This window comes from Symphalangus syndactylus, chromosome 18, assembly GCF_028878055.3.
Source record: "Symphalangus syndactylus isolate Jambi chromosome 18, NHGRI_mSymSyn1-v2.1_pri, whole genome shotgun sequence".
NCBI classification, from domain to species: Eukaryota; Metazoa; Chordata; class Mammalia; order Primates; family Hylobatidae; genus Symphalangus; species Symphalangus syndactylus.
In genome coordinates, this window is record NC_072440.2 from 69,492,292 (window position 1) to 69,504,783 (window position 12,492).

Consider the following 12,492-nt stretch of genomic DNA (forward strand, 5'->3'; position numbering starts at 1 on the left):
TATGAAGTGACTTGGTGGTTGGCAAAGGTACCAGTGCAATTCTACTGAGAAAGAGTGATCATTTCAATAAATGGTACCAAAGTATATGAATAGCCATATGAAAAAAATTGAACCTTCAGTCCTACCTCACATAGTATATATTTAAAAATTCTAGGTGGATTACAGACCTAAATGTGAAATACTCAACAGAGAAGCTTCTAGCAGGAAACATTGAGAGTGCCTACATGACCTTGGGATAGGCAAACATTTTTTAAGCTAAAGACAATAAATACACTAACTGTAAAAAAAAATACTAAATTGTACTTCATATATACATATGTGTGTGTATAAATATATTCTTCATTAAAAAACTTAGTTAAGAGACAAGCCACAGAATGGAAGAAGAAATTTTCAAATGAATATATCCAGCAAAGAACTCATATCTAGAATATATTTTAAGATACCTTTATAAATTAATAAGATAAATGCAAACAAGAATACAAATATGAACAAAAAACTTGAACAGGCCCTTTACCAAATGAAATTACCTAAATTGTTAATAAGCACATGAAAAAGTGGTCAGTATCATTAATCGTCAGATAAATGTAAACTAAAACTACAATGTACTATTACTACACAACCCACTTGAAGAATGGCTAAAATTAAAAACATTGACAATACTAAGTGTTGAAAATGACATAGGGCAACTATAATTCTCATATTGCTAACGGTATGTAAATTGGCAAAACCACTTTGGAAAATTCTCCATCTGTATCTTCTAAATCCTGTATGCCTATCCTCTGACCCAGCAATTCCACTTGTAGGTATATACCCAAGGAAAATGAATGTATATGCCCACCAAAAGAGATGTATAAGAAGGTGCATAGCAGCTCTTTTCTTAGTAGCCAATGAATAGAAATAGTTAAAGTGTCTACCATCAGCCGAATGGGTAAACACATTTTTGAATATTCAGACAATGAAATACTACACAGAAATTAAAAAAGAATGACTGCTGCTAACCACAACAGCATGGATGAATCACAGATATGAAAGAAGGCAAATACCAAAGTGCATGTACTGTGAGATTTCATTTATAGCAAGTTCATGAACATGTAAAACTATGAGATAGAAGACATTAAAATGGTAGCATCATGGTGTGGGGGTGAGATCAGCTGGAATGAGGATGAGGGAGGATCCAGGGGTTCTAGAAATGATCTATATCTTGATCTGAGTATTGATTACACAGCATAAATAAATTAAAATTCAACAAGCTATAAACTTAAAATTTGTGTACTTTACTGTATTTATTTTATCTATATTTCCTTTTCAAGGCACTGTTCTATGGTTTAAGATATACATCTTTAGCTCATCAACATTTACCTTCAAATAGTGTTATTCCACTTCACATATACTGTGAGAACCTTTCAACAGTATATTTCCATTTCTTATTCCCTTTCTTTGTGTCCTTGTTCGTTTTACTTCTACGGGTTATAAACTCCCATGATGCCTGCAATGTTTTGCTTTAAACAGTTAATACTCTTCTATAGGAGATTTTTAAACTGAAAAATAAGTGTTTTGTATTTATCCACATATTTACCATATCTAGAACTCTTTATTTTGTATTTGTACAAGTTTCCATCTGGTATCATTGTCCTTCTGTCTGAAGAGCTTCCTTTAACACATTTTGGACTTATAATAAATTCAGCTTTTCTTTGTCTGGAAAAGTCTTTATGTGCATTCACTTTTTTTTTTTTTTTGAGACAAAGTCTTGCCCTGTTGTCCAGGCTGAAGTGCAGTGGTGCAGTCTCTGCTCACTGCAACCTCAGCATCCCATGTTCAAGTGATTCTTGTGCCTCAGCCTCCCAAGTGGCTGGGATTACAGGTGTGTGCCACCACACCTTGCTGATTTTTTGTCTTTTTAGTAGAGACGAGGTTTTGCCATGTTGGCCAGGCTCGCCTTGAACTCCTGACCTCAGGTGATCCACCTGCCTTGGCCTCCCAAAGTGCTGGGATTACAAGCATGAGCCACTGTGCCTGGCCTATGCCTTCACTTTTAAAAGATAATTTTACTGGGTATAATATTCTATACCGACAATTGTTTTTTGGTTGGTTTTCTTTTTCTTTCTTTTTTTTTTTTTCTGAGACAGAGTCACACTCTGTCGCCCAGGCTAGAGTGCAGTGGTGCGATCTCCGCTCACTGCAAGCTCTGCCTCCCAGGTTCACGCCATTCTCCTGTCTCAGCCTTCCAAGTAGCTGGGACTACAGACACCCACCACCACGCCTGGCTAATTTTTTGTATTTTTTAGTAGAGACGGGGTTTGGCCGTGTTTGCCAGGATGGTCTCGATCTCCTGACCTTGTGATCCACCCGCCTCAGCTTCCCAAAGTGCAGGGATTACAGGCATGAGCCACCGCCCCCGACCTGGTTTTCTTTTTCTTTTAGCTCTTTAAGGAAGATTTACTACTATCTTCTGGTTTTCTATTTTCTCACAAGAAGCTGTTTATCATTCTTATCTTTGTTTCTCTTTATATAAAATGTATTTTCCCCGCTTTGGCTGCTTTGAAGATTTTCTCTTCACCACTGGTTTTTAATAAGTTGATTATTATATGCCCTGCTGTTTATTTTCTTTGTTTCTTCTGCTTATGATTCATTGAACTTGTTAGGTCAAGGTTTCGTTAAATGTAGAAAAATTTTGGCCATTTAAAAAAAAAATTTCTGTCCCTACCTCTTCTCTTACTGAGACTTTAATTACTCGTATATTAGACTATTTAATATTATCCCATAACTCACTGAGGTTCTGCTCTCTTTTTCCTTCTTTCTTTGCTTTTTTTTGTGTATTTTTGTCTCTGTGCTTCATTTTGGATTGTTTTTATTGTTTTCTCTTCAAGTTCACTAGCATTTTTTTCAGCAGCGTGATATGGTTTGGCTCTGTGCCCCACCTAAATCTCATGTTGAATTGTAATCTGCACTGTTGGAGGTGGGGCCTGGCAAAAGGTGACTGGATCATGGGGGTGGTTTCTAATGATTTAGCACCATCCCCCTTGCTGTCCTCATGATAGAGTTCTCACAAAATCTGGTTGATTACAAGTGTGTAGCACTTCCCTCTTTGCTCTCTCTCTTTCCTGCTTCTCTGCCATATGAGGATGGTGCTTGCTTCCCCCTTTGCCTTCCACCATGATTGTAAGTTTCTTGACACCTCCCCAGAAGCAGAAGTCTGTTCAGCCCATACAACTGTGAACTGATTAAATTTCTTTTCTTTATAGACTGCCTAGCCTCAGGTAGTTGATAGCAGTGTAGAACAGACTGATACAAGTGTCTAATCTGTTGTTAAGCCTAGCAGTGCATTTTCTATTTCAGATATTATAATTTTTATCTCTACAAGTTTAATTTTTAATTTTTAAAATATGTTTCTTTCTCTCCCATTATATCGTTTCCATCTACATTCTTGAGAACCTCTTTATAACAGTTGTTTTAACTTCCATTTCTGCACTTTGCATCATCTCTCCATTTCTGCGTGTTTCTATTGGTTGACTTCTCCTTGTTATGGTCATATTCTTCTGCTTCTTTGCATTCCTGGTAATTTATGATTGAATGTCACTACTTTTACATTGTGAATGTGATGTGTTGGGTGCTGGGTTTTGTTAGATTCCTTTAAACAGTGGTTTAGTTTTTTCTGAGATGCATTTAAGTTACTTGTAATAAACTGGATCCATTCAAGACTTGCTTTTAAGCTTTTCTTGCGACAGATCTACATGGAGTGATCGATTATTATAGTTTGCCTGGGATTAAGGAGTTTTCCAAGACATGGGGCTTTCACTCTAAACCTGGGATTGAAGAGTTTCTGAGAAATGGGACTTTTAGTTTTAAAGTTGGGAAAGCCCAAGGCAAACCAGGACAAGCTGGTCATCCTAGATCCAGAGCATGCTGTTGGCCAGGGATAATTGAGTCCCACTATGAAATTTTGAGTAACCTACCTATTTGACAAGGTCTTTACCCTCTAGCTGGTGAGCACATGGGTTCTTCCCAGCTCTGTGGATTCTGGAGATTGTTTCCTGATGGCTTTTTCCTGGCCTTGATTACTTTCCTTTCATGTATGCTCAAATTAGTTACTCAGGGAAAGACATAGATCTCCCTGGAGTTTGTGAGGTTTTTTGTTTGTTTGTTTGTTTGTTTTATTTTTTCTGTGCAGATCCATCTTTCCCTATACTCTGTCCTGCAAATTTTAGCTGCCATGGCTACCCTGAACTTCAATCTTTGTATCCTTAACTCAGTGAAACTGATGAACTCTGCCTTCTCCCATGCTGTTCTGCTGCCTGGAAACTGCCTCTAGGCAGTAAGCTGGGATAAACATAGGGATAATTTTGTTCCTTTTTACAGGAATCATAGTTCTGAAATGCCTGTTGTCTAGTTCCTGAAAACTGATATGTAATGCAGTTTATCTGGCTTTCTTGTTGTATAAGATGGGAGTGTATGTAGTCTCTGGTACTTCATTGTTGCCGTATGCAGAAGTCTTTACATTTCACACCTCAATATATATTTTAAATGTATATGTTATAAATACTTGAAGGAGTTGTTCTTTTTCAGGGTACACCAGTTTGGATGCTTTCAGTTTAAGCTTACTAAGACAATGGAATATTTGAAAATAGTAACGGCAACTATTTACTGAGTCTCAGCCCTGTGCTGGATGTTTCATATACATTGTCTTGAATCATCACAAAAACATTTAAAGATAGATATTATTGATATCATTACCTCTGTTTTAAAGATGTCAAAATTGATATTCAAATCAGTAACTTAACTAAACTCATCAGCTAGTATATTGAATAGCTTACATATGAATGTAGTCTCTCTGAGTACTCATTTGTCCATACCACAGTGCCTGATGTGTAGTATTAAAATGATATCACACCAGCTGGGCACAGTGGCTCACGCCTGTAATCCCAGCACTTTGGGAGGCTGAGGCGGGTGGATCGCCCTGAGGTCAGGAGTTTGAGACCAGCCTGGCCAACATGGTGAAACCCTGTCTATATTAAAAATAGAAAAATTAGCCAGGTACGGTGGCGGGTGCCTCTAATCTCAGCTGCTTGGCAGGCTGAGGCAGGAAAATTGCTTGAACCTGGGAGGTGGAGGTTGCAGTGAGCCGAGATCACGCCGTTGCACTCCAGCCTGGGCAACAAGAGCAAAACTCCATCTCAAAAAAACAAAAAAAAAAAGATATACCAAAAACCTTGGAGGTCAAAATAATTTGTGGTGAAAAGGTTAGCTCATGCAGAATATTTAAGTAATTCTGATAATAGCGTTTTTTGCGATATAGGTGAATAACTAATTTGCTATGTGTGTGTGTGTGTGTGTGTGTGTGTGTGTGTGTGTGAGAGAGAGAGAGAGAGAGAGACTGAGTCTAGGTGCAGATTTCTATGTGCATGTTTTTAGTGAAGTGAATAAAGGAGATTTACCTGGCCACATTGACCTTCTTTGAGCCCTGGTGACTTTGAATATGATACTGAAATTGCATTCAATTCTCAAAGTTATTATTTTAATTTCCTAGGTTCCACAATTACCATACACTTAGTGGCTTAAAACAACAGAAATTTATTTTCTTCCAGTTCTGGAGGCCAAAATTCCCAAATCAAGGTTTCAGCAGAGCTGCACACCCTCTGAAGGCTCCAGGGGAGAATCCTTCCTTGGCTCCTCCAGCTTCTAGTGACTCTCGGCATTTCTTGGCTTGTGGCAGCATCACTCCATCTCTGCTGCCGTTTTCCCGTGGTCTTCTTTCCTGTGTCTTTCTGTCTTTTCCTCATCTCTTCTCTTCTAAGGACTTGTTAGTGGATTTAGTGTGCCTCCCCCATAACTCCCACCGATCTAAGATGATTTCATCTGATATCCTTAACTGGATTACAACTGAAAAGACCCTAGTTCCCAAAGAGGTCACGTTCACGGGTATCAGAGGTTAGGACTTGGCATAGCTTTTTGAGGAATACAATTCAATTCACTACAGTTTTTATGAGAGTCTTCCAAATGGCTGCTCTTTCATATTCTACCAGAAAGGCTATCAAGCTATCTTGAAGGGAAGGTGGTTTGGACACCTCTGTGTTCATTTCCATGGTGCTGAAGGTTTTAGACAGTTAAATAACAGAAGAATGCCCTTTTACTTTGCTAGGCCAGCTCTCTGCTTGATCCCACAGAAGCTGGCTACCTTGCAACCCAGGCAGTTATCTCCTGTAATTATTCATAAACCACAACTGAGAAATAACTGTAGACACCCACATCTGAACAAGATGAACCTCTAACTTGTACATCCAAGCCTGAGTGTGACTTCTCTCTAGGTATCTCTCTTTCCATTTGGGCAGTAAGACAGCCCTTGGTTCCTCGCCACTTTTGAGTCAGAGATTCTATCTTCCAAGATTCTATTGCACTCCCTCTCTGCATATGTTTGGTGACCAGGTATCCTGTTTTGCAACTTTATTCTAATGTCTTTTGATCTGCGCACATAAGCAACAACTTTTTTTCTTAATTCTTCTTTGTGACCTTGCCAACTAAGAATCTTGAACATGATGGGACTGAATGTTTAAGGCATTAGACTTAATAACTAGGTCATTACCACTGTTTACTAACCTGGACTCATTCACTCATCAAAGTGATCACTCATCAAAGTGATCTTTTCTTTTCGCCTTGCCACAGCTTAATGAGGTTATTAATTACAGCAAGAGGTGTAAGTACGCCCAGTTTGCTCTAATACTATCTGGGGAGATGGCTGGGTCTTTGGTCATAATTCCTGTCAAATGACTCTGAGGAGATACAGTTAAGTTGCCATGAAATCATATTTCCCTTCAATGTAAACTTTTTTCTTTAAATGGGTTGTTTTTAGGTCCCTAAAATTCCCAGTTATAAGCCACCTAATGCCTCATTCAGCTGAACAGTGGAGGCCATGGAGTGTGGTAGTTAAAAGCACAAGGCCGGCCGAGCGTGATGGCTCACACCTCTAATCCCAGCACTTTGGGAGGCCGAGGCGGGCAGATCACGTCAGGAGTTCGAGACCAGCCTGGCCAACATAGTGAAACCCCCTTTCTACTAAAAAACAAACAAACAAATGAAAATTAGCTGGGCGTGGTGGCAGGTACCTGTAATCCCAGCTACTCGGGAGGCTGAGGCAGGAGAATTGCTTGAAACTGGAAGGCAGAGGTTGCAGTGAGCCGAGATCGAGCCACTGCACTCCAGCCTGGGTGAAAGAGTGAAACTCTGTCTGAAAACAACAACAACAACAACAAAAACACAGGCCCTGGAGCCACACTGCCTGGGTTTGAATACCAGCTCTGCTACCTACTATATGATGCTATGCACATTATTTGATCTTTTTCTGCCTCCATTTCCTCATCTGGACAAGCGTGAGGATTAAATGAATTCATATATGTACAATGCTTAGGCCAGTACCTGGCACATAGTGAGTGCCTCATACATATGAGTGGTTATGTTTATCCATTAAACCCAAAGAAATTGCTTTTGGCATCTACCGTGTATAAGGCACAGTTTGGTGCTACGCATTTTAGCTGATAGCGTTATAGGTTGACTTGTCACCCCCAAAATTCATATGTTGAAGTCCTAACCCACAGTAGAATGTGACCTTATTTGGAGATAGGGTCTTTAAAGAGGTAATCAAGTTAAAGTGAGGCCATTAAAGTGAGGATAGTGTATATGACTGGTGGCCTTATAAGAAGAGGAGCTTTGGATATAGAAGGAGGACAATGTAAGAAGACACAGGGAGCAGATGGCCATCTACAAGCCAAGGAGAGAGGTCTGGAACACATCCTTCCCTTATAGCCCTCAGCAGGAACCAGCCCTACCAGCACCTTGATTTTCGACTTCTAGCCTCCAGAACTGTGGAGAATGAATTTATGCTGTTTAAGCCACCTATTACAGCAGCCTTGGGAGACTAAGACAGGTGGTTATAGTGAGAAATCCCAGGGAGCATGTCATCTGGTAAGAGGAATGTATTCCATGGGACTCTGGTTGTAAGCAACAGAAATCCACGAAAGCTCACTTAAACAAATAGGCAACCCAAAAGATGAACTCACAAAATCCAAATGTAGGTGTGTAGCTGGCACATCAACATCCCTGTCTCTTGCCCCTGCCCCTCTCTCGGTGACTGTGACATTCCTCTCTCTCTCTGTTTCTCTCTCTCTCTCCACCCTGGTTTTCTGTGCATTGCCAGTGCAGATGACAGAAAACATGGTCCTAAATAGCACCCAGGTTTGTGCATTAAAGATACAACCACCTAGAAAGAAACTGCATGACTCACTCATCAGTTTCAAACTCTCAGGGAAGAGTATCTCATTCTTCCACCCCGAGTCAGATGCTTACCCCATCAACTGTAACCAAAAGGGCAGTACGTCAGTGAACAAACATGGTGCTGCTGCTATAACCAGATGGATGGAGCAAGAGGAGGGGCCATTACCAAGAAAAGAAAACTGGGCATATGACCAGGGTGGGGGGTGGGTCCATTAATAGAGATAAATAATCACAGAGTCATGATGCCATACTACTGTAGAACATGAAGGTAAGAAAATCTAGAGAAAATGTCCCATCAAACAGCATCTGGCATGTTCTGATCTTGGAGCTGGAGTTGCTTCTCCACCTTCAAAGAGGCAGGAATTAGCAAGGATTAAAAGCATAGGTCCTTGAATCAGAGACACATGGGCTTCAATCCAGTTTGGCCTTGTATTAATTGTGCTGCCTTGGACATGTCACCAGGCCTCTTAGAGCCTCAGCTTCCTCATCTTTCAAAAAGAAAGATGAAAATAATATCAGCAACTTCCTAAGTTTGAGGTGAGCTTTAAATGTGTACTTGGCACCTCTAAGTACCCAATACGTGTTAACCGTTGTTACCAACACTGGTATTTGATGAATCCTTTTTTGCTTTGCTTTCTTCTTCAGGCTGAATTCTCAGAGTTGAACCTAGCGGCCTATGTGACCGGGGGCTGCATGGTGGACATGCAGGTCATGAGAAATGGGACCAAAGTGGTGAGGTAAGTAGGACTAAAATATGCAGAACCTTCTGAGAATTGCATACGTGGAACCTCATGTAGCCCACCCCTCTGTCCACTGCTTGCGACCTAACTCCTATGCCACATGTACTTTCCTGTACAGAATGTCTGCTTCCCAGGTGTGGTGGCAGTAGTAATGACCAGCAGCATGTATTGTACAGGCAGCACCTGTGGTGTCCCCGAGTGAGCCCTGGGCTTGGAGAGAAAAGACTTGGGTTCCATTTCTGGCTTTGAGGCTCTGCTCTGGCATATTATTTAGTCTCTTGTGTCCTCTACTTCTCATCTGCAGCATGATGATATGCACTGAAGTTTACAGAAACTTACATATATGACAGCACCCTGTTAACTCTAAAGTGTGGTATGAATGGAAGGGTTTATTAGAATAAATGAAATTCAGCTTCCTGCAATATGGCAGACTAAGTGTTCATGGAATCTTCTCCAAGTAGACCAAAACTAAAAGCACTAGATATATAATATGTTCAGAAAATCTGTTTGTAATTTATGCCGAATTGGAGAGCAAGTGAGGGGTTTCTTCAGAAGCCAAAAATGACAAGAATGTGTAAATCCATAGGCGAGATAAGCACTTGTATAAATACATTGCTATCTAGTTAAGTACCCAGAGAACGATACACACTAGGTCTCCTGAAGGTTTAGAGAAAGAAGAGATAGGATTCAGATTTGGGGAAGGAGGGAAAACAGGAAAAGCTTTGAGGAAAAGGTAACATGTGTTCTGAGCCTGGTCCAATGGTAGAATGTGGACATTCTCAGACTGGGTGTAGGGAAAGAGAAATATATCCTAAGAGTAGGAAACAGCCTCTGCAAATAAAGACAGATCCACAAAAAAGGTGCATGTTTGGTATATTAGTCCTTTTTCATGCTGCTGATAAAGACATATACCCGAGACCGGGTAATTCATAAAGAAAAAGAAGTTTACTGGACTCACAGTTCCACGTGGCGGAGGAGGCCTCACAATCACAGTGGAAGGTGAAAGGAATATCCTACCTGATGGCAGACAAGAGAGAATGAGAGCCCGTGCAGGAAAACTCCCCTTTATAAAACCAACAGATCTTTTGAGACTTACTATCACGAGAAGAGCATGAGAAAGACCCGCCCCCATGATTCAATTACCTCCCACGAGGTCCCTCCCACGACACATGGGAATTGTGGGAGCTACAATTCAAGATAAGATTTGGGTGGGAACACAGCCAAACCATATCATTTGGGAAATTATGATAATTCAACTAATTCAGCCGTTCTTTATTGAGTGCCTACTGTATGCCATGAAAGACATTTGGCTTCCTATTTCCAGTAACAGTGGGCTAGGTCATTTGGACCAGCTTTTTCCCTGAAAATAACTTAAAAACTGATACTAAATAATTACAATCTTTAAAGGCCTTCTAAGAGTTGGTGTGACAGTAAGGAATTACCAGGAAGAGACTGATGGGAAAATGAAAACCCAGACAGGTAAATGAGTACAAAGCCACCTGTATCCTGAGAGTATTCACTAGGTCAGCCAAATTTGCAACTGGTTTTGAGATCTTAGTGGAGGCAAGGGAGACAGAAATCAACACTCAGGGCCACTCAGAATAGGGAGTGTAACAGTAGACCCTCTCCACAATAAGCTGAGATTCCCCAAAGGACTACACCTTCTAGGTGAACATGAATTACAAGTAGGTGAGCCCTCACAAGTACTCGCAGCTTGAATTGCAGTTTGAATAACCCAGCCCTCCAGGAAACCTCAAGCATTGAACTTGGTTTATGGTGATCCCAGACATGCCAGAAATAAAAGCAAATCCTATGTAAAGGAAGGCACTTTCAAGCTAGTCTTCAAATGATCCTTCAAATAATTTTTTTGTATAATAGCTAGCACATAGTCAAAGATAACCAGGTGAAACAGGAACGATAGACAATGGAGACAGAACCTCAAAGACAGAAGACATTAGAATTATCACACACATTATTTTTAAAAACTATACATATCAAATTGAAAAAAATCAGGTATGGAGATATCTGCAGAGAAAAGGACACTACAAAAAGTGATATAACCAGGATTTTGTGTTTGTTTGTTTTGAGATGGAGTTTCGCTCTTGTTGCCCAGGCTGGAGTGCAGTGGCATGATCTTGGCTCACTGCAACCTCCGCCTCCTAGGTTCAAGCAATTCTCCTGCCTCAGCCTCCTGAGTAGCTGGGATTACAGACATGCACCACCACACCGGGCTAATTTTGTATTTTTAGTAGAAACGGGGTTTCGCCATGTTGGTCAGGCTGGTCTCAAACTCCTAACCTGAGGAGATCCACCTGCCTCGGCCTCCCAAAGTGCTGGAATTACAGGTGTGAGCCGCTGCACTCAGCCGATATAACCTTTTTTTTTTTTAAACAAACACAACTTCTAGAAATGAAAACTACAATAATCAAAATTATTGTGTTTAACATCACGTTAGACACAGCTGAAAAAGCGTTTATGAAATGAAAGGTACAGCTGAAGAGATTATCCTGAACGAAGCACAGAGAGAAAAAGATTGGAGGTGCAGGAAAGACTGTTAGATTCTAGGAGAGGGCCTAACATTCATTTAATCAGAATCTCAACAGAGAGAGGTAAAAGAGAGTAGAGCAGAGACAGTATTTGAAGAAATGATTGTTTTGGAAAGATACCAAACCACCGAAAGCAGAAGCTTGGCAAATAAAGCTTTAAAGCTTTATTTCAAATAAAAAAGCTTTATTTCAAGCAGGATAAATAAAAATAATTCCACACCAAGACTCAATAGTGATATTTAGAAAGAAAAAGCCAGAGGGAAAAAGGCAGATTACAGATGGTCCCCAATTTACGATGGTTTGACTTATGATTTTTTGACTTTATGATGATGCAAAGTGACACTCATTCAGCAGAACATTAATAAATTGCATGAGATCATCAACACTTTATTATAAAATAGACTTTTCATTCAAAGATTTTGCCCAACTGTAGGCTAATGTAAGTGCTCTGTTAATGTTTAAGGTAGGCTAGGCTAAGCGATGATGTTTGGTAGGTTAGGGGTAATAAATGCATTTTCTTTTTTTCTTTTCTTTTGAGATGGAGTCTCGCTCTGTCACCCAGGCTGGAGTGCAGTGGCGCGATCTCGGTTCACTGCAAGCTCTGCCTTCAGGGTTCACGCCATTCTCCTGCCTCAGCCTCCCAAGTAGCTGGGACTACAGGCGCCCGCCACCATGCCCAGCTAAATTTTTGTATCTTTAGTAGAGACGGGGTTTCACCGTGTTAGCCAGGATGTTCTCCATCTCCTGATTTCATGATCCTCCCGCTTCAGCCTCCTAAAGTACTGAGGTTACAGGTGTGAGCCACTGCGCCCGGCCAATAAATGCATTTTCAACTTAGGATATTTTCAACTTAACAATGGGTTTATTGGGATGCAGCCCCTTCGTAAGTTAAGGAATATCTGTACTTTTATTAAAGTAACAGACTGGCAGCTTCCTGAGAACAA

At 40.5% G+C, this 12,492-nt stretch overlaps 1 protein-coding gene across 5 annotated transcripts in view; it reads left to right on the forward strand.

The window, feature by feature from the left end:
* The window catches only part of SYN3 (synapsin III), a 566,138-nt gene that overhangs the window by 120,080 nt on the left and 433,566 nt on the right, over positions 1 to 12,492 (forward strand). For all 5 annotated transcript variants that reach the window (XR_010117171.1, XM_055254454.2, XM_055254458.2 and 2 more), the window contains exon 4: positions 8,908 to 8,999. Coding sequence is in view for 4 of the 5 variants with exons in the window: in XM_055254454.2 (XP_055110429.2) it covers positions 8,908 to 8,999 (92 nt within the window). In the remaining variant the exon portion in view is untranslated. The remainder of the gene's footprint in view (positions 1 to 8,907; positions 9,000 to 12,492) is intronic.